We start from the raw sequence: 24,644 nt of genomic DNA, 5'->3' as shown, positions 1-24,644 counted from the left end.
CTGTACGTCACAGATAGGTCAAACTATACTTTATCGGAATCCCTTACGACTAGAGGAGTAGTTTGGCATGGTTTCCAACAAGATATGAGCAATTTTGTGCTTAAACATGTTTTAACAAAAAAGAATTCTCAATATGACGGGAACAAAAAGGGGCTACACAGGTGCACTAATACTAATAAAATATTGTGTGTCTGTCCAGTGTTTTGTTGTGCTCCTGATATTACCGCGTGGTTTTTACCCGGGTTTTTAAAGGGCATCGGAGGTCGAGTTCATGGATGGTTCAAACTTTTCACCAATTATAAGCGGAACAAACTTTAATAAGTTACTTTGAAATAAAAATTTTCTGGTGAAGTGATTTTCTGAAAATTCAATGGTCAAATCTGTTTGTTTCCAAAAGGGATCCACTGGTACTACGTTTGGCAGAACAGAAGTGCAACGTCAATATTGAAACAAAAACCGTAATTTTGTCAGAACTATACTGTATACAAAGTGGATTTGGAAACAAATTCTTTTATAGACAACTAAGGTTTGAAAATTGGGATCCTGAAAATTTGCCATGTGCAAAGAGGGGGGAGCAAAGATTTTTTGGCAAACCGAGTGGGGGCAAGCCATTTTTGGCACACCGTTTGGAAATTTTACCTGGAAGGATGGGGGGGTGCATATTTAATTCACAGCCCCTCATTAAAACAGAGATCCTAAAATCTTTGAAGTCAAACAGAATACAATACAAACTTCTCTGAAACATGCTCAATCAAATATTTAATCATGTTGTGAAAAAAATCTCGCTGTACCAGTAGGCTTATACCCTTTTTGGGTCCCGGGAGTATTGTCCTCTCCACCCCCACCCCCACCCCCATTCAAGACGGCCTCAGTATTTTATAATGTAGCCTTGGGTGGGGTGGTATCCAACATAAACAATCAACAAATTTACCATTTTTGTCCCAGATTTTTTCTCTTGGCTTAGGGAGTATAAAGCCCAAATTGGGTGGGGTGGGGTGGGCATAGTGGACAATTTTTTGTTGTTGATATTTACTAGTAATATTATATTGGTGATTTTTATCAGATTGGGAAAAACACTTGTTGCAATATCTACATTAGTATGGCTTCTCTTTGGTATGAATCCTTTCATGACTGTACTTGTAACCAGCCTGTGAGAAACACTTGTCGCAATATTTACATTGATATATAGTTTCTTATTGGTATGAAGTCTTTCATGGCTGTTTTTGTTACCTGCCTGTGAGACACTTGCCGCAATATTTACATTGATATGGTTTCTCTTTGTTATGGATCTGTAGTCCTGTCATGACTTTTCTTTTTACCAGCCTATGAGCAGTCCGGTCTGACTGCCTAACCAGGAAACTATTTATAGAGCAATAAGAGCATCCTTTAACAGACCGATATTTCTTGGTAGAATATAGAGCATTTTACAAAATAATAAACAACTACATTGTACATAGAAGCACTGTACAAAAACATACAATATGTAAATGCAAAATAACTAAAATAACTAAAATATAACAAAGGATATATGGCATGATAGAAAAAATCTATTTGGTATGCGTCCTTTCATGACTGTTCTTGCTACCAATCTGTGAAAAACACTTGTCGCAATATTTACATTGGAATAGTTTCTCTTTGGAATGGATCCTTTCATGACTGTTCTTGGTACCAACCTGTGAGAAACACTTATCGCAATATTTACATTGGAATGGTTTCTCTTTGGTATGGATCCTTTCATGACTGTTCTTGCTACTAGAATGTGAGAAACACTTGTCACAATATTTACATTGGAATGGTTTCTCATTGGTATGAATCCGCTCATGACTGTACTTGCTACTAGAATGTGAAAAACACTTGTCACAATATTTACATTGGAATGGTTTCTCGTTGGTATGGATCCTTTCATGACTGTTCTTGGTACCAACCTGTGAGAAACACTTGTCGCAATATTTACATTGGAATGGTTTCTCTTTGGTATGGATCTTTTCATGACTGTTCTTGGTACCAACCTGTGAGAAACACTTGTCGCAATATTTACATTGGAATGGTTTCTCTTTGGTATGAATCCTTTCATGACTGTTCTTGCTATTAGAATGTGAAAAACACTTGTCACAATATTTACATTGGAATGGTTTCTCATTGGTATGAATCCGCTCATGACTGTACTTGCTACTAGAATGTGAGAAACACTTATCGCAATATTTACATTGGAATGGTTTCTCGTTGGTATGGATCCTTTCATGAATGTTTTTGCTACCAACCTGTGAAAAACACTTGTCGCAATATTTACATTGGAATGGTTTCTCTTTGGTATGAATCCTTTCATGACTGTTCTTGCTACTAGAATGTGAAAAACACTTGTCACAATATTTACATTGGAATGGTTTCTCATTGGTATGAATCCGCTCATGACTGTACTTGCTACTAGAATGTGAGAAACACTTATCGCAATATTTACATTGGAATGGTTTCTCGTTGGTATGGACCCTTTCATGAATGTTTTTGCTACCAACCTGTGAGAAACACTTGTCGCAATATTTACATTGGAATGGTTTCTCTTTGGTATGGATCCTTTCATGACTGTTCTTGCTACTAGAATGTGAGAAACACTTGTCACAATATTTACATTGGAATGGTTTCTCATTGGTATGAATCCGCTCATGACTGTACTTGCTACTAGAATGTGAGAAACACTTATCGCAATATTTACATTGGAATGGTTTCTCGTTGGTATGGATCCTTTCATGAATGTTTTTGCTACCAACCTGTGAGAAACACTTGTCGCAATATTTACATTGGAATGGTTTCTCATTGGTATGAATCCGCTCATGACTGTACTTGCTACTAGAATGTGAGAAACACTTATCGCAATATTTACATTGGAATGGTTTCTCTTTGGTATGGATCCTTTCATGAATGTTTTTGCTACCAACCTGTGAGAAACACTTGTCGCAATATTTACATTGGAATGGTTTCTCTTTGGTATGGATCCTTTCATGACTGTTCTTGCTACTAGAATGTGAGAAACACTTGTCACAATATTTACATTGGAATGGTTTCTCATTGGTATGAATCCGCTCATGACTGTACTTGCTACTAGAATGTGAGAAACACTTATCGCAATATTTACATTGGAATGGTTTCTCGTTGGTATGGATCCTTTCATGAATGTTTTTGCTACCAACCTGTGAGAAACACTTGTCGCAATATTTACATTGGAATGGTTTCTCTTTAGAATGAATCCTTTCATGACTGTTCTTGCTACTAGAATGTGAAAAACACTTGTCGCAATATTTACATTGGAATGGTTTTTCGTTGGTATGAAGTCTTTCATGACTGTTCTTGTTACCAGCCTGTGAGAAACACTTGTTGCAATATTTACATTGATATGGCTTCTCTTTGGTATGACTCCTTTCATGACTGTTCTTGTTGCTAGATTGTGAGAAACACTTGTCGCAATATTTACAATGGAATGGTTTCTCTTTAGTATGAATCCTTTCATGACTGTTCTTGCTATTAGAATGTGAAAAACAATTGTTACAATATCTACATTGGAATGGTTTCTCTTTGGTATGAATCCTTTCATGACTGTTCTTGCTACTAGAATGTGAAAAACACTTGTCGCAGTATTTACATTGGAATGGTTTCTCATTGGTATGAATCCTTTCATGACTGTGTTTGTTACCAACCTGTGAAAAACACTTGTCGCAATATTTACATTGGAATGGTTTTTCGTTGGGTATGAAGTCTTTCATGACTGTTTTTGTTACCAGCCTGTGAGAAACACTTGTTGCAATATTTACATTGATATGGCTTCTCTTTGGTATGACTCCTTTCATGACTGTTCTTGCTACTAGAATGTGAAAAACACTTATCGCAGTATTTATATTGGAATGGTTTCTCTTTGGTATGTATCCTTTCATGACTGTTCTTGCTACCATAATGTGAAAAACACTTGTCGCAGTATTTACATTGGAATGGTTTCTCTTTGGTATGAATCCCTTCATGACTGTTCTTGCTACTAGAATGTGAAAAACACTTGTCGCAATATTTACATTGGAATGGTTTCTCTTTGGTATGAATCCTTTCATGACTGTTCTTGCTACTAGAATGTGAGAAACACTTGTCGCAGTATTTACATTGGAATGGTTTCTCATTGGTATGAATCCTTTCATGACTGTGTTTGTTACCAGCCTGTGAGAAACACTTGTTGCAATATTTACATTGATATGGCTTCTCTTTGGTGTGAAGTCTTTCATGACATTTACTGGTACTTTTGTGAGAGAAACTCTTCTTACAGTATTTACATTGATGTGGCTTTTCTTTGGTATGGATCCTTTCATGACTGTCCTTGCTACCAGAATGTGAGAATCTTGAAACCTTTGGAACTGCCCGATGGAGGAATCTATGCTGTCTATGCCTGAAAGGATGTATACAGTTTTCATGGCGTCTTAAATGACTCAAATATCTGCAGGTATTGTAATAGAATCTCTGCCTGCAATATTTGCATGTGTGAAATGGTACACGGTCAGTACGGTCTACCCAATCAGCTGATGAATTATTCATGTTTCTGAAAGAGCAAAAGAAAAAGAAATGATCTTTAATATCCTTATTTAGAAATAATACTAAAACGCTACATTTCAAGTTTCAAAAATACAGAAAAAGACATAAGTTTGCAATGGCACTGGAAATGAACCCCTCAACCTGAGTACCATTCAATGTTGTGGCAATGGGCTATTCCATTTGAAATCCACACTCCCCCTGTTGAAGATATAGCTAGAGTCTTACAAATACGACAATAGACAATTGGGTAACTTTCATGTGAATAATATACTCCCTTTTACTGAGACTTTTACTGACACAGGGGCATAACGGATTCCAAATGGAATAGCCCAAATATGTTTAGTATTTTGTACATTTTCTAACAACAACATTTTTAAGTATTCACGCATTAATTTGTCTTAGTTTTTAATTATAAAATCGTTATTCTTATAATATTGTATACAATAATTGTATTATATATATAGCCTATTTAGTAAAATGTGCACTAACAATCCGACCGACTGTTTGGTCTAGATTTATTACTAGCTGCTGGCTTGATCTTAATAAAGAACTAGAGCAGATGTGCTTCAAGAAGTACGGATACGGAGTCAGATATTACGTGTCAATGCCGAGAAAATAAAGTCATGATGCAGTCATGTCTACAGTAGAATTCCACTCGACCTTTGCAGGACTTAAACCCCATTAAAAGCTATTAAACCAAGATAACACTCATTGAAAACAGCTCAACTGATTTAATCATATCTTCTCTGGTTAAATACACACAATATATGTGTCTGCTTTACACGTACAATGGAGCAATGAGCTGGGATTATACTTTCAGTTGGGTGAACGATTATAAAGCGAGCGCTAGAGAACAATTCTCTGTGGTCTTTGTTTACGAAATGAGACAATACGTGCTTATTGTTAACCAGCGTTCTTGAAAATGAGAAACATGGTGGTTTGCAGACTTAACACGGTTTGGAAATAATTTCTTCATATTTTTGGTGTTATCTGTCGTTTACATATCCTTCCTAAAACACCAAAGTACGCATATTTCCAAACATCTAAATTAGCTAAAAATTTAGGACATGTTACAAAACTATATTGTCTAGAATTTTAGAAGAGTACTTTTAATATTGGCCGGTTATTTTTCACACAGCGACGTTAACTAGGCAATGTACTATTACCTATAACATTAACTAAAACACCAAAGTACGCATATTTTCAAACATCTAAATTAGCTAAAAATTTAGGACATGTTACAAAACTATATTTTCTAGAACTTTAAAAGAGAACTTTTAATATTGGCCGGTTATTTTTCACACAGCGACGTTAACTAGGCATATCCCCATACTTTTAACGTAGGCTATTTGTAGAGGTCACGCGTCAATGGGAAAGAGCACTGTGTATTGTGTATAGGAAAACGGACAGCATAACTGCAGTATGTAATAGGTCTGTCACACTACGACGGACTGGATCAACGTACATCACCGAATACAAAAATATTTTATTCGGTGGAAAAATCACCAGTCCGGCAGAAGATTCGGTGGGATTTTGGGTCCGATTCCCGTTCGTCTCTCTATGCGTTGTGGCCGCTAATAATCCTGCAGGCGTCTTATATCCGATCGTTCAACGTCCGTCAAATGACCGGATTTGGGGGTCCGATTCCCGTTCGTTTCTCTATGCGTTGTGGCCGCTAATAATCCTGCAGGCGTCTTATATTCGATCGTTCAACGTCCGACAAATGACCGGATTTGGGGTCAACGGCCGACAAATGTCCGGATTTGGGGATCCGATTCCCGTTCGTCTCTCTATGCGTTGTGGCCGCTAATAATCCTGCAGGCGTTTTATATTCAATCGTTCAACGTCCGACAAATGATCGGCGAATCCGTGGCATGTGGCACCAACAGGGACGTCCACCCTATCAGAAAAGTGGGGGAGGAGAGGGTTCAGTTCAGTTCAGTTTTATTTCATCAAATTCATCCATTAAATAATACAATATAAAAAAGCTTTTACAAACATCGTATAATATGGTGAAATGATGAGGATGCCACTGAACGCAGAGCGTGTTGTTGTGGCACCCTTTACAGAAGTTAGTATTAAATAATTATGATAAACTTTAGACTTTAAATTTTTAGAATAATAATAAATACAATAGCAAGATATATGCCTTGTGGGTTAGGTATAAACTAATTATCACAAGAGCTGTGCTTTCAATTATAAATCAATGAGTAGTGATGGTGAAAATAACAACCAAACCTACACAGTAGGTGTAAAAGGTTGTAAAATCCCATTATAATATAAAACAGTTCAGGCATGGCATAAGTATTACGGTACAATAGTAACAAAAATGTAAAAATTAGCCCGGGTGAAAGCATAAGCACATGATTGCACGTGCACTTGCAACGAGTCTATATAATGAGCTAAGTTATAACTAACATAGCAGGTAACCAAAGCGGTCACGGAAAACCAGGACGGACCAGACTGGTAACTATATATTTAATGCAAAAATCTACATATTTAATGGAACGATAAATTAACATGGTAAATGGTGTATAGTTCTGCAGAGCAAGAACAATGAAATGCAAAAGTGATAATCTGCATACAAGGCAAAGCGAGCTAACAAAATTTATCAAATAGCTTATTTTTAATATAACAAAGTAATAATAATAATAAATAAAGACTGGAACAATACAAACAGACAGACAAACGGGTCCGATTTGTTGTGGAACATATATACTGAATTAATTTTATGCAAGTAGATCCTGAAAAATGAGAAGGAAAAACCAAACAAAAACAACAACTGCAGGTGTAGGCTAATCAGTGTTGTACATATGTGCTGATGAGGATTTTTTTAGAGTTGGATTTGAAAGATGGCACTGAACTACAAGATTTGATAGACTGGGGAAGTGAGTTCCAATAAAGGGCTCCTTGAATACTAATTATATTATCAGCCAATTTGGTATTGGACATTTTAACGTGGAAATCATTGGCTTGCCTAGTATGGTGATGGTGAATACTTTTGTTAGTTCTAAAAAACTCCTTAATGGACAAATCTTTTGGGAGGAGATTGTGGTGGTATTGGAACATATATGTTCCGAGTTGATGGAAATAAATATCTTGCACCTTAAGAGTATTGAGTTGTTTAAAAAGCGGGTCTGTATGGGCAAGCCAAAGAGAGTTGGTGCATGTCCGAATAATTCTTTTTTGTATAAGGAATAATGAATTTATATGGGAATTATTTTTGTCAGCCCAGATAATGTTGCAGTAGGATAAGTAGGGGAGAGCAAAGGTGTTATAAAGTGTATGTAATGATTCCTGAGGTAGATAGGGGCGAACCTTACGGATAATACCATTATATTTAGAGACCATTTTGGATACATTGGAAGTGTGAGATTTCCATGAAACATCGTCATCAATTAATATGCCTAGAAATTTAGTTGTGTGAACTTTGTCTAAAATATGATTATCTATGAGAATTTTAATATCTTTGTTATGAATATTACTGTATTTATTTTTGAAAATCATGAAATTAGTTTTTTTGATATTTAAGGAAAGTTTATTTAGTTTAAACCAGTTCGAAATGGTTACTAGTTCATTGTTAACTAGAGTTTCAAGGGAGTTTTGATCTTTATGTGAAAAAAGAATATTGGTGTCATCGGCAAATATGACGAAGTCCGCATTGTTGGAACAAAGAGGAAGGTCATTAATATAAATTAAAAACAAAAGTGGGCCCAATATCGATCCCTGTGGTATGTTTGAGAGGGTTTTTGACCCCTTAGAGGCAGTGACGTAGCAAGCACTTTTTCAGAGGGTGAACAAAGTGGGGAAAGACAACTTTTAAGGGAGAAAACTTTGACGAAAATGGTCAAATATTGGCTAATAAGTACAAAAGGGCTACAAATCTGATATATCAGGGCAACCAGCGTCCGGGGGCAATAGACGTGAGAAACCTTTGGACAATGAAGGCCCAATTGAAGGCATTTGTCATTGGGTACTATTTTAGTTTGAAAACGAAAGCCTAATTGAAGCCATTGAAAAGTTTTCACCATTATTGTATAATATAAACAATTGTTTAAAAATAACACGTGGATGTCCAAAAGGAAGACTTGTCAATTTTTCAAAATGAAGGTCCAATTGAAGCCATTTGCATGGGGACTGTAGGGCCTATTTACATTATTAGGCCTAGGCCTATTGTGTAAAAATTTAGTTTTAAAAATGGACAATTTGAAAAATTGTTTTTGGTGCATCATTTTTGCCCTATTATTGCCTTAAACAAAAAACAAAGAAGGCCCGAACTGAATTTGCAAAATTTAAAATGTTACACTGATCCACTGACACTTAGATATAAGACTTCAGACTCGTAATTTCAGGTAAAGCATGCATGGATTGATATGTTAAAGTCAGTAATAGACCTAAGTCCGTCTTAAATACTGACTTTGGTGACAAAATGTCACGGGCCCTACATATCGACGGGCCGGGCAGTAATTTTCACAGGCTTTTGGGCCAAGGAACCACATTTAAGCACTGCCTATAATAATCACAGGCCTATACTTAGGCTTACTATATACTATCCTGGACCTACTCAATAACGTACAATTTAACCTTTTTCATGTTTTCTCTTCTTTTTTCTTTCTTGTCAATCACTAAAACTGGTAGGAATTTGATATTGCGTCCTCTACCATTCAGAAAGTGCCCTCTCTCAATACTACTTACATGCATAGGCCTACTAAATTACGTGCAATTTAACTTTTTCTCTTCTCTTCTCTCTTCAATTTTTCTCACCGTCTTTTCTTTTTTCTCCCCTTTCCCCCTTTTTTCTACTTGTCAGTCACTAAAGTACTGGGGGAAATATGATATTGTGTCACACACCCTTCAGAAAGTCCCCCCCCCCGATCGATGCACATGTTCGCCATATGCCTACATCCGGCACAAGCGCCTGCGAAACCTTGCAAACACCTGCGGTATATATACGAAAGAATAACGAACAACCCCAGGGTATATAAACAGAACAGTACGAACACACATCGGACAACTTCCGAACATGTGTATTCGGCACACTCCGTTTCAAGTTTTGTGCATGCACAAAACTTGAAACGTATTGTCGACGGACTAAACAAACATCACCTAACACGAAACGCATTTGGCGGATAATAGCAGGACATATGAAGAACATAAAACGAACATTGACGAACACTAACGGATTTGCTAAAATACCATCCGTTTCTTATACGGAAGACCGATCCGGTGTAGTGTGACACTAACACGGTCTGGGTCAACGTACATCACCGAATGCAAAAATATGCTATCCGGTGGTGAAGGCCTCACAGGAACGTATTTGCAACGAACACGGGCCGAGTGCAACGAACAAAGAACGAACATGAACGAAAGGAGAGCGAACAAACTCCGGCAATATGCAGCACCATACGAACACACATCGGATAAATTCCGAACATGTGTATTCGGTACACTCCGTTTCAAGTTTTGTGCATGCACAAAACTTGCCGACGGAATTAACGAACATCACCTAACACAAAACGCATTTGGCGGATGATAGCAAAAAAAAAAAAGAACATAAAACGATCATTGACGAACAACAACGGATTTACTAAAATACAATCCGTTTCTTGTACGGAAGACCTATTCGGTGTAGTGTGACAGGCGCATAAAGTAATGATAATAAAGACTGTTACACAGCACACTGAACGTGGTAAGGAGTAATTGATTTACTAACTCTGCTATTCTTAAAGTCCCATTTAGCAGTGATCCCAGCGAAAGTTAAGCTCCCGTGGCAGAGTGGTTAAGGCACAGGTCTCGTAAACCTGAGGTCCTGGGATCGATTCTAGGCGGGATCACTTTTTCCCCCTGTCTCCTTTATTATTTGCGATGGCGAACCTGGTAAAAAATAATGTTTATTTTATAATTCCCATCGATCATCTCCATGTAACTGTTTTCCGTGTTATAAACTGGCCTCAAAAAGAAACTTATAATCTTTCACAAGGTCATATCTTAAATTCCTGTCCATAAAAATGAACAAAAATTGAACACAGGATTACTTCAATACTCTACTCTAAACACTTTTCAGTAACTAAACAGTTGTCTAACTGATACAACAGCAAAATGCACTGACATGGAACAGCTTCCTGGACCACATTCACAGCCCAATAATTGGCACCCAACACAAGAAATCTGTGAGTAAATGGAATAGTGTGGAACAAGACCTTATGGTCTTAAATTGATCTTTCAACCCGGTCTTTTAAATGAATTTGTGCCCCCCCGCTACGCCACTGAATATATTTGTAATTTCGAATGCAACATAGGCCTATTTATTGGCATAAATTAATTCTGATTTTGGGATTTACAGGTTATAAGGTGGTCGCGACAAGCTACGAAACCCCGTGTATTGCTTTATTCATTGTACATGTAGGGTTGGTTTTATTATTCTTTTTTTTTTTTTTGGGGGGGGGGGGGCACTTGACACAAATGACCATACACTCTCAGAACATTGGATAAAAAATGAATGGGCAGAAAACAGTTGGTTAAAAAATGCCCAACAATGGTTAAGATTCTTGAAGTTGGGCAAAATACAGTTTAATACATGGTTGGTCAAACCTGTCAATATAGTATTTACACAATGTTGGTTAAAAGTTAACCAACCTTGGTAAAAAACATCCTTTTCCCGCCAATAAAGTTGGGCAAAGTATGGTTTTGCCCAACCATGGTCACATGGTGTTCCTTTGCGAACTGTGATTGGTCATTGTGTTGGGCAAAAATGCATTTCAGAAAACAAGATGGCCGATATGAGTGGCTTGCTGCAAAGCTGTGGATCGGGTCTTCAAGATCTGTTGGAGACATTTGAAGGTAGGAAATTATATTATAAAGTATATCATTTTATCGGGTATAACACTTAGTTTAAGTGTGTGCGAGGCCGAGACTGTGAGCAAGACTTACGATGCTTTATCGACGACAACAAATAAGTACAGCTTGTCTGTACGCAGTGCGATAATACTCATACATATGAGGTAGGCACTTACAAGGAAGAAGAAGAAGAAGAACTACCACCACAACCGGTAAGCTTAAGCTTAAGCTTACCGGTTGTGGTGGTAGCTGTCGTCGATAAAGCATCGTATGTCTTGCTCACAGTCTGGCCTCGCACACACTTAAACTAAGTGTTATACCCGATAAAATGTTTATAATATAATTTCCTACCTTCAAATGTCTCCAATTGGTTAAAATATGAACAATGAAATGAACTTCCCATTCATAGTGTTTAACCAACTATTGGTTATATTTTGCCCATTTTGCCCAACATGCTTTACCCAACTGGTTGGTTACCGTAATGTTAACCAGTAGTTGGTCAATGTTTTTAACCAACCTGTGGTTATATTGTTAACCAACCCAGGTTGGTTAACAATATAACCAACTGTTGGGCTGTTCACCTGTAAATACATGGTTGGTTAAAATTTTAACCAAGTTGGTTAAAATTTTTAACCAATGTTCTGAGAGTGTACTATGGGTATGCAGCCCCGGAAAATGATCCCCAGTTTTGGATTTCACAGCTCCGAAAGACATTTGACCAAAATAGAGCCCCTTTAAAAATAGCTAAAATAGAACTTCAGCTTTTCTTGGGAAAACGTTATCTTCTTAGTTTATCAGGCGGCGAGTGGCATGATAGCCGGCAACTTGTGAAACCGCCCGGCCGTATGGCATTTTCCATATACTCGGTGAGGTTCATTATCGAACCCCAACGGTTTTAGCATGGAAGAAAGAGATGCCATGGTTTTAGCTTGTATTTATATTATTTATTAACATAGGCCTATTTGTTTTTGAAATTTCAAGCGTTTTACAATTTCAAAATAATCCCATTCAATACACGGTTGACGATGAAAATTTACTGAATTTAGAGAATGCACGGCGACCACCACCTGTAGTTTATCTTTTTGGAGCAGCGACCCCAGGCGCGCTCCCTATTTAATTTCACCAAAACAACCTACAGACGAATGGTGGTTCTCCGTGACTTTTTTTGATACACCGTTGAACATTAAAATTAACCCAAAAATGCAGTGTAGTCTCATCCCCGCTCTGTATTTGCCACTATCAGAAACAGCACGACATAAACCGACTGATAAGGAGACTGTATAATATCTGTGACAGAATTGAGGGAATATACTGAAAATAAGTTCTTCGGGGAAGATTCTCAATTCTAAAAATTTCCAGGTAACATAATTGTGACACAATCATTATCATTAGGCCTACCGTTTACCACACCATAAACCACCCCCGTTAACTAACCGCTCCCTTGTACTCAACTAGCGGGGACCGCGGGGGAGGAGGGGCAAGCGATTTTGGCAGACCGAGGGGGGGGGGGGCAAGCGATTTTTGGCGAGCCGTTTGGAGGAGCTCATAATTATTGCACAGCCCCTAACGATTAAGGTATAGGATTGCGTGAAATTAGATTCGTCAGCTCAGCTATACGTCCTACTTTTCAATAAAGAAAAGGTTCTTATCAAGCTTAGGGACCGTTCACAAACACTTGTAAGGGGGGCCTGATGCAAAAAAAGTTTATCGCGAAAATTTTTCGGGGGCCCCCCTTTACAGACCTCACAAATTCCAGGGCCCCCTTTTTGACATGAAAATTATGGGTCATCCCCATAGATATGCATATAAACTTATTTTTTCCAGGAAAATTTGTGGTTATTTTTTTTTTCAGGTTCCCCCCCTCTTAGGAGGGTCAAAAAATTTCAGCCCCCCCCCCCCTTTTTTTTGCATCGGGACTATTGTATTTTGATTTCCCGATCCTTGTAAAAGATCAAATGGTAAATGGACCTTTGGGACACCCTGTTATAAAATTGAAGGTAAAATCCCTCAGATGACGTTCATGCCGGGCGTTCATGTCGCAATTTCATATAGGCCTACACAGTGGCGTAACTAGGGGTGGGCAGATCTGGGGAAAATTTGGAGGGAGAAGGGAAACAAGAGAAAGGAAAGGGGGAAAGAAAAAAGAAAAGAAAAGGAAAGAAGGGAAAAGAAAGAAGGGGAAAGGAATTTGGAGCACAGAAAAGGAAGAGGGAATGAGGAAAGAAAGAGGGAAGGAAAAGCAACAGAGAGGAAATGTGAATAAATAAAAAGAGGGAAATGTAAAAACGAAAGGGAAGCCTAAGAGGGATGGGGGGGGGATAGGGAAAGGGGAATGAAAGAGGGGGAAAGAGGTAAAGAAAACAACTTGCATGTTTGTTGTGGGGAAGCAATTCATGCACAGGGGGAAGGAGTGTAAGAAAGGGGAAGAAATTGAAGAATGTGAAGAAGATGGAAAGAGAAAATGGAAACTTAAGGAAGAGAAGGGGAAGTTATTGGAAAATAATTTAATGGAAAGGGGAAGGAATGAGTGAAAGGGGAAGAAATTGGAATATAATGAAGAAGAAGAAAAGAAGGAAGGGAAATTAAGGAAGAGAAGGGAAATAATTTAGGCGGAAGTAAGAGAAAGGAAGGGGGAAGGAATGAGAGAAAGGGGAAAAAATTGGAATATAATGAAAAAGAAGAAAAGAAGGAAGGGAAACTTAAACAAGAGAAGGGGAAATAATTTAGGGGGAAATAATTATTAAGGGAAGGGGGAAGGAATGAGAGAAAGGGGACAATGAATACAATTTCAAATCAAGAATATCAGTTGTGTCTAGGCCTAATTTATTGTATTGTTCTTGCATTGTAAATGCATTTTATTTCCTTTCGGATAATTCTAAAATAAAAGAAACCATTTTTACATGGTAAAATATTCACATAAAAGCATTACAAATGTATGCAAGGAGGCTTCTCCTCATGGTATAAAAAAGCCCAAAACCCATGAGCTTCCGGGGGCTTCGCCCCATGGACCCCCACGCCAGTTATCTCTGCGCTCGCTTTGCTCCATTTACTTATTGACTTGGGGGAAATTTTTGGAGCCTTGCCCACCCTGGCAAAGAGAGCTGATGCCCAGCAAACACAAAACGTTTTCGACATCATTCGCAAAAGGTTATAAAAGGTTGTCAGAAAACGTTTAAATGTCGGGTTATATAAAGGGTATATTAAGAGTGTAAAACGTTTTTATAACCTTAAAGAACATTATTTTGATAATCTACTGCTCAGCAAACAAAAATGTTATAAAGAAAACGTTTAAATGTCGGGTTATATAAATGGTATAAAAACGTTTTAATAACATTCCAAAAACATTCTTGAAAACTTAATACAAAACTTTCTAAACAGAATGTTATTTTTGGGTCGAAAAAATATTTTGCGAAAAATGTTTGCCCAAAATATTTTCAATAACGTTTTAAAAACGTTTTCATGACCTTTATATAACCCAACATTTAAATGTTATTAAAAGGTTTTGAAAAAAAAACATTTTAAGAACATTTCTGTGTTTGCTGGGTTCAAATATTTCAACATAATGTTATTTAAGTATTGACACAATATTTGGGGAAAATGTTTGCAAAAATAGTTTACAATAACATTTTTTGAAAACATTTCAAAATATTGTTGTAGTGTGTTTTCATACAAAACGTTTTAAAACGTTTTCATGACCTTTATATAACCCGACATTTTAATGTTATTAAAACGTTTTTACCTAAACCAAAAGCCAAAATATAACTTATTTAAAACGTTTTTAAAACGTTTTTGTGTTTGCTGGGTGGCTACGCCCCTGGGCCTACTCCTAAACTATTTACTAAGTATTAGGCTACACACACACCATATACTTTCAGTCATCTGGGATTTGTTCAATTAGGGGCTGTGCAATAATTATGAGCCCGGGGGGTTAAATTTTCGAATGGCCTGCCAAAAATTGCTTGCCCCCCTCTCGGCCTGCCAAAAATCACTTGCCCACCCCTCTCGGCCCGCCAAAAAATCTTTGCCCCCCCTTGCACATGCCAAATTTTTGGGATCCCAATTTGCAAACCTTATACATGTATGGTCTAGATATATATGTTGCGAGCGCAGCGAGCAGGAAAATTAGCATATTTTAAAAGGCTTTGGAAAACATTACGGAAATGCTTTAAAAAGCATTTCCGTACTGTTTTCCAAAGCCTTTTTACAGCGTTTTATTTAAAACGCGCCCCATGAATGTGTGCCAAAAATCGCTTGCCCCCCCCCCTCTCGGCTGGCCAAAATTGCTTGCCCCCCCCGTTCGGTTCGCCAAAAATTCTTGCCCCCCCAAAAAAAAAAAATTTACCCTCCCCCAGGCCTATAGGGCTCATAATTATTGCACAGCCCCTTAGTTGATAATTAAATCTGGTCAACCAGAAAAACTCACTTTTGGTTTAGTTGGAATCGCCGACAAATTAATAAAGATACATGTGTCTATACTTACCTAGCAGAATTGCCGATCCTGGGCTATCAAATCTCGGGTTCAAAAGTGCTAGTGTTCAACAGTCCCGTCAACAGTATTGGTATTCAACAGGGATGTTGGTTAGAGTCCGAGCTGCCAGCATAATATTATATATACGAATAGGCCTTTAAATATAATTTAAGCTCATTTTATCTTGAAGAAAAATAAACGGTAGATCAAACAGGGAGTCCAGTATAAAAGTGACTGTGATGATGATGGCGAAATCACAGATGACACTCTGAAGAAATTGCAGTGTGTGGTGAAATAGTGAAACCACTGTTAATAGCTTGTATTCGCAACATGCTCATCTAGTAGCGCACAGTTCTGTGACCTTGTACATTTGTACAATCATTGAATGACCTTTGCAAATTTGGTTACAAGATTTCATGGTCTGTTACTAGAGGTCAAATGTTGCACTATGATTGTTTAATTGAGGATATTGAACTATGCCATTTGGGGTGAGGCCATTGTGGTCCATAGAGATTGCTGAGAGTGTTTCTAATACCAGTAATGACCTCATACTCAAACAATTTATAGGGATTTATAGCTCTTATTTTGAGCAACACTGTAGCCTAGTCTTCGGTGGGGGCACATCATAATTATTGATAATCTATGGTTCCCCGGAATTTTAAAGTGGTGGGTCTGTGGGAACTGAGTCAGCTGACGGCGAACCGGTAAAAGGGGGTCTTTTGGAGCTGCGAACACAATGATCTTTGGTTGAAAATGGCTGAAAATCACCAGAAATGTGGATGAAGGTGTCTTTATAGAGCTGATTTCATCCAAATCAAGGGTCTTTCGCCCGGTTTCGATGGACGCTCTATTTTGGCCAAATTTAGGGCCCGGATTTAGGGGGTCTTTCGGAGCTGTAAAATCTAAAAAGGGGGTCTCAAAGTTCCGGGGGAACATAATTTATTCTACCCACAATGCATGGTCATTTGTGTTATAAAGTGCCCCAAATGACACAAATGACCATACGGGTATGCTCCCCCGGCCGGCACGAGAAGTGACGGTATGTGCATGTCAATAGGCCCCCCAAAGTCGAAAATACCCGATGACCGGCCCCTTTTCAAAACGTCTTACCTGATGACCCCTTTTTCAGGTACGGCTACCCGATGACCCCCTTTTTTATTCTAGAATAATAACATCAAAATGATGTATACTTTCAAATTCTCCTATTTCAGCAAATTTGCATCTCCCCTGGGTCATCACTGATCAGATAACGCCGCTTATGTTTTGCTGGTCACTGCATTCGCACAATTGACCAGCCTGTCTCCCGACTGATTTTCTGGCAGAAGGCCACTTCAATACCCTGACACCTGGACACCATCAACATGATCAAGAGTGATATTGGCCTACAGCCATCAGACATGTCAGAGATCCAACAACTGATGAAAGACAGAAGACTTTGGGCCCAGCATACTTTTGATGCTTCCTCCATTCCGTCCACGATGATGATGATAAAGTGCCATGATACAATTTTGCTCCAATTTCTTCAACATTTTCTGCCCGATGACCCCTTTTTTTGAAATTTTTTGAAAAAGTTCGCGACTCCGGTAGGCACATGCACCCACAGTCCCGCACCCGTCATTTCTGAAGTTGAGTGCCCCCCTGCCGGGGGGAGACCCCTGTTTTGAGACAGCGTAGCCGGAGCGTAGCACCCAAAGACACCCTGATTTTTTTCTAAAACAGACCACTGAAAGACCCTTGATTTAAAAGACCCCAAAATTGCTCACATTTCTGGTTGTTTCCCAACAAAACAGACCCTTGATTTGGACCGTTCGCAGCTCAGAAAGCCCCCCCCCCGGCTCCTCTGAAGCGATTTTCAACCACAAACCAGGAAAGACCATTATTTGGACCGTTCGCAGCCGAAAGACCCCTTCTGAAGCGATTTTCAACCACAAACCAAGAAAGCCCATTGATTTTTGACCGTTCGCATGCAGCCAAAAGACCCCCCTTTTCCGGTACGTCGTCAGCTCCGATAGACCCACCACCTCAATTCCCGAGCATGCACTAAAATTGATGATGTGCACCCGGGCACTGAGTACATGATCATATATCAAAACACGGCGAGTATTTTGCTTTATTTTCTCTTCCATTGTGGTTATACGCCCCCTTTGTGCAAAGATTTAAGGGGAACGTCCCCCTCCCGCTTCCACCGCCTATGGTGGAACATGACCCCATTAACCTTTCTTATCTCATACCCTGTTCAATGCCATGCTCCACCTTGTTCTAAATGACTAGTTTGTGCCTTTGAGGACCCAGAACATCCAACTTATGGAGGCATATGGATTTTGATAAGTATAAAACCTGAAAATTTAATTCTAATCCCATTCTCGGTTTGCATGACAAGTCACAAAAACACATCCCCGTTGCGGACGTACTCACAGAAAGTGTACTTTTTGAGGTACATGTGTTTCAGTCATAGGCCTAATTACTCTGAAGTGTACAGATCTTTGATGGAAACTAATACAGTTTTGTTTACATGAGGGACCAAGCTAAAGAAACACAGCAAAGACAAACATCTTCTTTTTTTTTCATCTTACAGTTTAAAATAATATTACTCGGTTTCAGCTGTTGCGGACGTAGGCCTACATTTTTTGTGTTGCGGACGTACGTTCTGATTTTTGTCAATTCGTACGTCCGCGTCCGCAACGAGTTCCGGATGTTATTTCTAAATATTGGACATAGATCCATACAAGGAAACATTTTCAAAACAAAGTATTTATACTAAATTTGGAAAATATGCCAAATTAATTTGTTTCAAACAACAAAAAGAAATGGTACAGGGTGGTTGAAAGTGGCATTTTTGGTACGGTTACGTCCGCAACTATGCCATTTTTCATATTTGCCCATATCTAGAAAAAAAATTATGTTAGATGAAATTCAATAGTAGATCGGTAAACTACATTCTATATCCTTCAATATGAGACTTAAATCAAGTTATTTGGACTATTTAAACATTTTGACAATTTTTGAAAGTGTATGACGTAGGCCATGCATTCAAGCAATGAAAACAAACCAAGCTGCTGGACTGGACTGTGCGATTACCACTGAGGCACTCCAGGGTGGTGGTGAAGCTATGGCAGACATCCATAAAATCTGCGTAGAGTTTTTACAAAGCTAGCTTACGCCACCGGAACAGTGGATTATCAATGTTATTGTTCCCCTTCCAAAGAAAGGAGACCTCAGCCTCATGAACAACTATAGAGGAATCACACTGATGTCAGTTGCAGCTAAGGTGTATAATAGGATCCTACCGAATAGAATTAGGGACCATGTTGATCCAGTAATAAGAAGTAACCTGGCCGGATTTAGACCAGCCAGAAGCTGTGCACAGCAAACGCATATCCTCCGTAGAATCATGGAGGCTTTCCATAGTTACCAACTTCCACTAATATTCATTGACTTCAAGAAAGCCTTTGATTCAATCAACAGGAAGATGATGTTTTCTGTTTTGCGGCACTATGGTATCGTAAAGGCAATTACGTGTACTGTATGATTCGCAAAGTGCCGTATTGGTAGATGGCAACATATCGGAACCCTTCCTAGTGACTACTGCTGGAGTATTGCAGGGGGATGTTCTAGCCCCATTCCTATTGTTCTCATCGACTATTTGATGAAGATGGCTACCGAGGGGACTGACAGTGGTGTTGAAACACACCCGCGTCGCTCCAGGCGTTATCATGGTTATCCTGCCAAGGTTTTGAACGTTGGATTTCGCTGCGGATGATATTGCCTTACTTGAATCTTCCATCCCGCGGGCACAGGCACAGCTGACCAGAACAGCGGCTGCAGCAGAAAACCTGGGTCTAATCATCAGTGTTCCCAAAACCGAGTAGGTACATGACCATCAACTGCAAACCTCAGCCACCACTCCACTGTATACAGAGAATCCATCAAGTACAACGAAGTATGTCACCGATTTTAAATATCTTGGTTCCATGATGGGCTCTAGCACCAGTGACCTCTCCCGACGGAAGGCGCTTGCTTGGTATGCATTTTGGAAACTGGAGCATCTGTGGAGAAGTCCAACAATCACTGTTGCAACAAAAGTCAAGCTGTTTCACACCACTTGTGTTACGTACAGTATTGTTCTATGGCTGCGAGTCCTGGGTGATATCTACTGACATGGAAAATAAGATCAACGCTTTTGGTACATCATGTTACAGGATAATGCTGAACATAAAGCCACTGACCATGTTAGTAATGAAAAGGTAATATACCATCACCAACACTGTGCCTCTTATCAACTCTGTCAGATCACGACAACTACGATTCCTGGGACATATCCTGAGGATGCAGGAATGAACCATGCAGAAGATATGCTCTCTACACCCCATTACATGGTAAAAGAAGACCTGGAAGGCAAAGAACATCCTACTTGTCATATGCTTGTCTTTTGTCTTTTGTGCAAAAACTGTTGGGGATTTCGACAACTTTCTACTGCCAGATGCCATTCCCACTTTGGCTTCAGATCGTAGTACATGGAGAAATCTTTGTAGTCGCCTGCATCGCAGCCGAATGAAATGAATAAATGAATGACGTAGGCCTAATTACGGAATTGCCCAAAAGTTTTATAGACAGAATGTTTTCATCTTCAGCGGACCTTCACTAATACATGAACATACAGTATATTACATATATTCGAATGTTTCCATGGCACTGAACGGTATACGGTACAGGCAGGTCTTAATACGAGCTGGAGTTGGGCCCTTCCTCCACTAATATACTGCAAGTGCCAGTTCCGTAAGATGTGTTATATTAAATAGCTACAGAAATTTGGTAATTATCCATTAGTTGCACGAAGTAGAAACATGTAATATGTTAGCAAGAAAGTTTATTGCAGTGAAAAGCAGATTTCACGGATGTGTGTACAAAACACTCATTATTAAATATCGCGGTCCGTCAATTCTGATCTTGTCTTCCACGCACTCTTGCGCAAAGATTTAATGAAAACTTGATTTACGGGTGGACGCACGCACCCCCCGCACGTTATTGTTCCTGTAACTTTTTAATTTTTGCAGAAAATATTTAAGAGGCCTTGTCCAGGAAAATAGACTTATTTTTCAAATTTGTGGCAAAACGCAAAATCACCAATTTTCTTCATATTGTGTCAATCAATGATACTTTAGGGTGATGTATCAAAAATAACATTTAAAGTGACACCAGCTTCTTGTTGCCATGGAAACGGCTAATTGTTCTTTCCCCCTTAAATTGAGTGATTTTGGTAAAATTATGTGTAAAATTTCCTGTTAATTCGATATCCTTCTGAAAGAAAGTTAGAGCAGGTTCATTAAAGTTGGTGGGGTAGAATTTAGGTCAAGGTCTTATCTGTGTTTCAGGACCTAAATGGGAACTGAGGGCCTTTTGATTTGGGAGACACCACTATTTCTAAGAGGGGTGTTTTTTTAATTATTTTGAAAAGTACATAAAACCTGTATGTTTGAAACGGTTGTAAGTATCATGCCAACGCTTCCAATTCAACAAACTTTTGTTTCCTGGAAGATTAAAGTATGCTTTAAGAAATTATAGAAAAAATGGTTTGGGGAAATCATCTGTATGCTCACAGTGTTTCTAGAAATTTCCCTATTTTTACAATCTCTTATTTGTCTATTTCGCCTGTATTTGTAATATTAGCATTGGGAAAATTAAAATTATTGGAGATTGTCAGCCTAATGTATTGCAAATATAAATATGAGATTACAGAAATATCAAAATGCTGAAAAAACAGTGTTTCTATAGTATTTTGGTTTTAATCATTCATTTTTAGTTCAAGAAAAATTAGTTCAGGGATAATCTTACTAGTAGAGAACAAATTTGCATAACAAAGTATTTTGGTAGCATTTGACACTTTATAAAATATTAATGAATAAAAATTTCTCCAAAAAAGCAGTGTTTCGATTTTAAAATTGGAAAATTGTGTTTTAAGTGTTTTATATTTATATTATTATCAGTATAATTATTTTTATTATTATTGTTGTTGTTGTTGTTGTTGTTGTTGTTGCTGTTGTTGTTGTTGTTGTTGTTGTTGTTATTATTATTACATTAATTGAATTCGGGAGAAAAAAATCATTTAATTTTACCAAAAGAAATAATGTACTAAACAGTTAATACCAGTATACACTTTTTGCCATTAATGACGAATTTGGCTTTCTATACTCTGCAAATTGGGCCATGGGATTTATTTAACGTTGATAGAATGTTGGCGGGAGTTAGAGAGCAGAGAAAATGTATTCTCCTGTCCTGAAGCAAATTGCGTAAAAAATGTATGCGTCATTAAAATGTGTGGAAGCTCATTTAAACACAGAGTTACCCCAACAGAAATTAGGGATATGGGATGGGCGTTGAAGAATGCAAAAACGGAAAGAAGTTCACAAGCAAACAAGCTGCAAGTAAATTTTCTCAAATCAAAATTTGAAATAGGGAAAAAGCGGTTCGAAACCGTTTGATCCAACGGATGTATGCAAGGACATATGAGTATGGATAAAGACCTTTCTGTGCAGAAGAATACCTGACTGATGCGCAAATCAGTGCCTTCAAAAAGGTCTAAAGGCAACAGTGATATTGCAGTTACTGCTGTAGAAGAAACAAACCTTCAGAAGGAGCATGAGGTTATAACTGAGGGCCTAGCTTTTCTTCTGCCATCCGCTGACATAGGCCTTTAGTAATGTGCTCCCTTCGAAGGGCCTAGGCGTAAAATCATGCTCATGAGAGATTCAGCCAAAATTGAAGTCGGCTTTTGATTGAATTGCACTTATTTCAATTTAAACAGATAACTTAATGAATATATTAATGCGTTTTCGATGCAAGTTTTGCTAAGTTTATTCTCGCAGAAAAGAAATTGTCAAAAATTGTGAGAAAAATAAGATTTAAAGCAATATGGTCTGAAGGTGCCAAATCGGCACGAGTCCTCAAACCTCCCAAATCTTAATTTTTTATATGGGGAGGTGATTGTTTCAAAATCGTTAATATCAGACCCTTGCAATTTTGAAAGGTAATTTCTTTTAATTTTTAACCCTTAAACTACTGAGCCATATTTTGTAACACAGACTATATGAGGGGGGGGGGGGGGCAACCCACCCTAATTTTCGATTATAAACGTCATATACCATTATATTTGGTACCAATGTATAGCTATGGATCTCCTCTACCCAGTAATACCAAAATAAGTACAAATATTCCCCACACAATGTTGCTATGATGTCATAATGTGAGGGTGCCCATGAAAATTTGGGAAATTTCGGCTATGTACAAGAGTATAGACAAAATTGATTTTGGGCTAAAAATTCTACAAAAATGTGATTTTCACCAAATTTTCTCCTCAATATAAAAGGAAAAGACACACTATTTCAACCTAACTAACAAGTAAAAAGTCAGTAGCTCTTGGAATAATTTAAGAGCGAAATGAAAATCATTGATTTTACAGTATAAACCAATGGGTGCCTCACCAACCCCCTCTATAGTCATCTTTGACGGTCGGTTCTACCCGGGTAAGATGTTGGGGTAAAAAATGTATCATGCACTTAAATGAGCGCAAAGGATGGATCTACGATTAGCTTAGGTCGTTTGGGCGCAGACACGTGCATTTTTTATGACGGATAAAGAATCTTAGGGGAGGGGGTTGTTTTTTAGTAGTTCTAGGGTTAAAGCGGTTTTTAGTAGATAAACAGTCAAAAACTAAAGGTAGAGAATTGGTATTTAATGCAAATCTAAATAAATGGTCAAAATGTTGAAAATGTGGACATTTTCAGAATTCACCATAAAACTTTAATAGGGCATTTCTTTTGATGTTAATGTCACAGAGCACTCAAACCTTGAGTGTTTTACTCAGAACATTTTATATTTCAGGAAAATTATAACAAAATTTGATTTTATGAACATTCTGTAGCCTATCCTTGAAGGGAGCACACAACTAAATCAGTGCACCATTTGTGTAACCCTTATGAGTTCCGGTAAAATACAAAAACTTTTTGAGGTATTTTGGGCTGCCCTTTAGACTAATAATCAGTGAGAGTAGCGAATTATATCTCAAATAAAGTGTAAAGCTTATGCATGAATTTGAGTGGCAAAAAAAGTCGCATTTTTATAATTATCGAGAAAATAGGTCTGCGAAATAAAATAAAAAGTAGGCAGAAACAGGTTTGTAGTCTTGAGAGCATATCAAAAGCAGTGAGGGCGCTGTTTAGTGCCTCGTACCTGGAAAACGAGGTGGAACTTGCAGGCTACCCATACATTGAAACATATGTTATACTTTCATCGATTTGCAATCGACTGGTTGTCATAAAATATCTCAAAAGCTGCCCAAAAGGCCTCAAAACGAGCAAAGAAGACCGGAATTTTTACACATATTTCAAGGGGGATTAGGCCTATGAGAAACTGAATATAGAACTTTTAACTGTAGATATTGTAAATACAATCCAAATATGATTGTAATAATGTTAATTCTAGTTGTATGCAGCTATTCATGACAAGTTAATATCAAAGTACGGTTTATTATTAGTTCATCAAGAACACCATCAGTGTTGCTAGCATGCGTTTAACTTTTAACGTTAAAAAATTGGCAACACTTACATGCGGAATGGTAACTCTGCCATTTTTTTTTATATTAATACATTATACAAACTACACTAACCTATTGTACATGATAACAGTACAATTTTATACAACTATTCTATGCGATAACCAGCTTTATTATGCACCTAAATCCATTTTCAAAATTGAAAGTATGCAACATTTTCTGGCAACA

The 24,644-nt window shown here is 38.0% G+C and overlaps 1 protein-coding gene across 1 annotated transcript; it reads right to left on the bottom strand.

Annotated features, from left to right (window-relative positions):
* Positions 1-790: 790 nt before the first annotated feature.
* Positions 791-4,566, bottom strand: LOC140138516 (uncharacterized). Its single transcript, XM_072160374.1, is given in 2 exon segments — positions 791-4,015; positions 4,017-4,566. Coding segments are annotated over 2 exon segments (3,018 nt in total). The 3' UTR covers positions 791-1,547.
* Between the last annotated feature and the right edge of the window lie 20,078 nt (positions 4,567-24,644).

The sequence above is a fragment of the Amphiura filiformis genome, chromosome 2 (genome assembly GCF_039555335.1).
Source record: "Amphiura filiformis chromosome 2, Afil_fr2py, whole genome shotgun sequence".
NCBI lineage: Eukaryota > Metazoa > Echinodermata > Ophiuroidea > Amphilepidida > Amphiuridae > Amphiura > Amphiura filiformis.
This window is presented reverse-complemented; position numbering and strand designations above follow the sequence as displayed.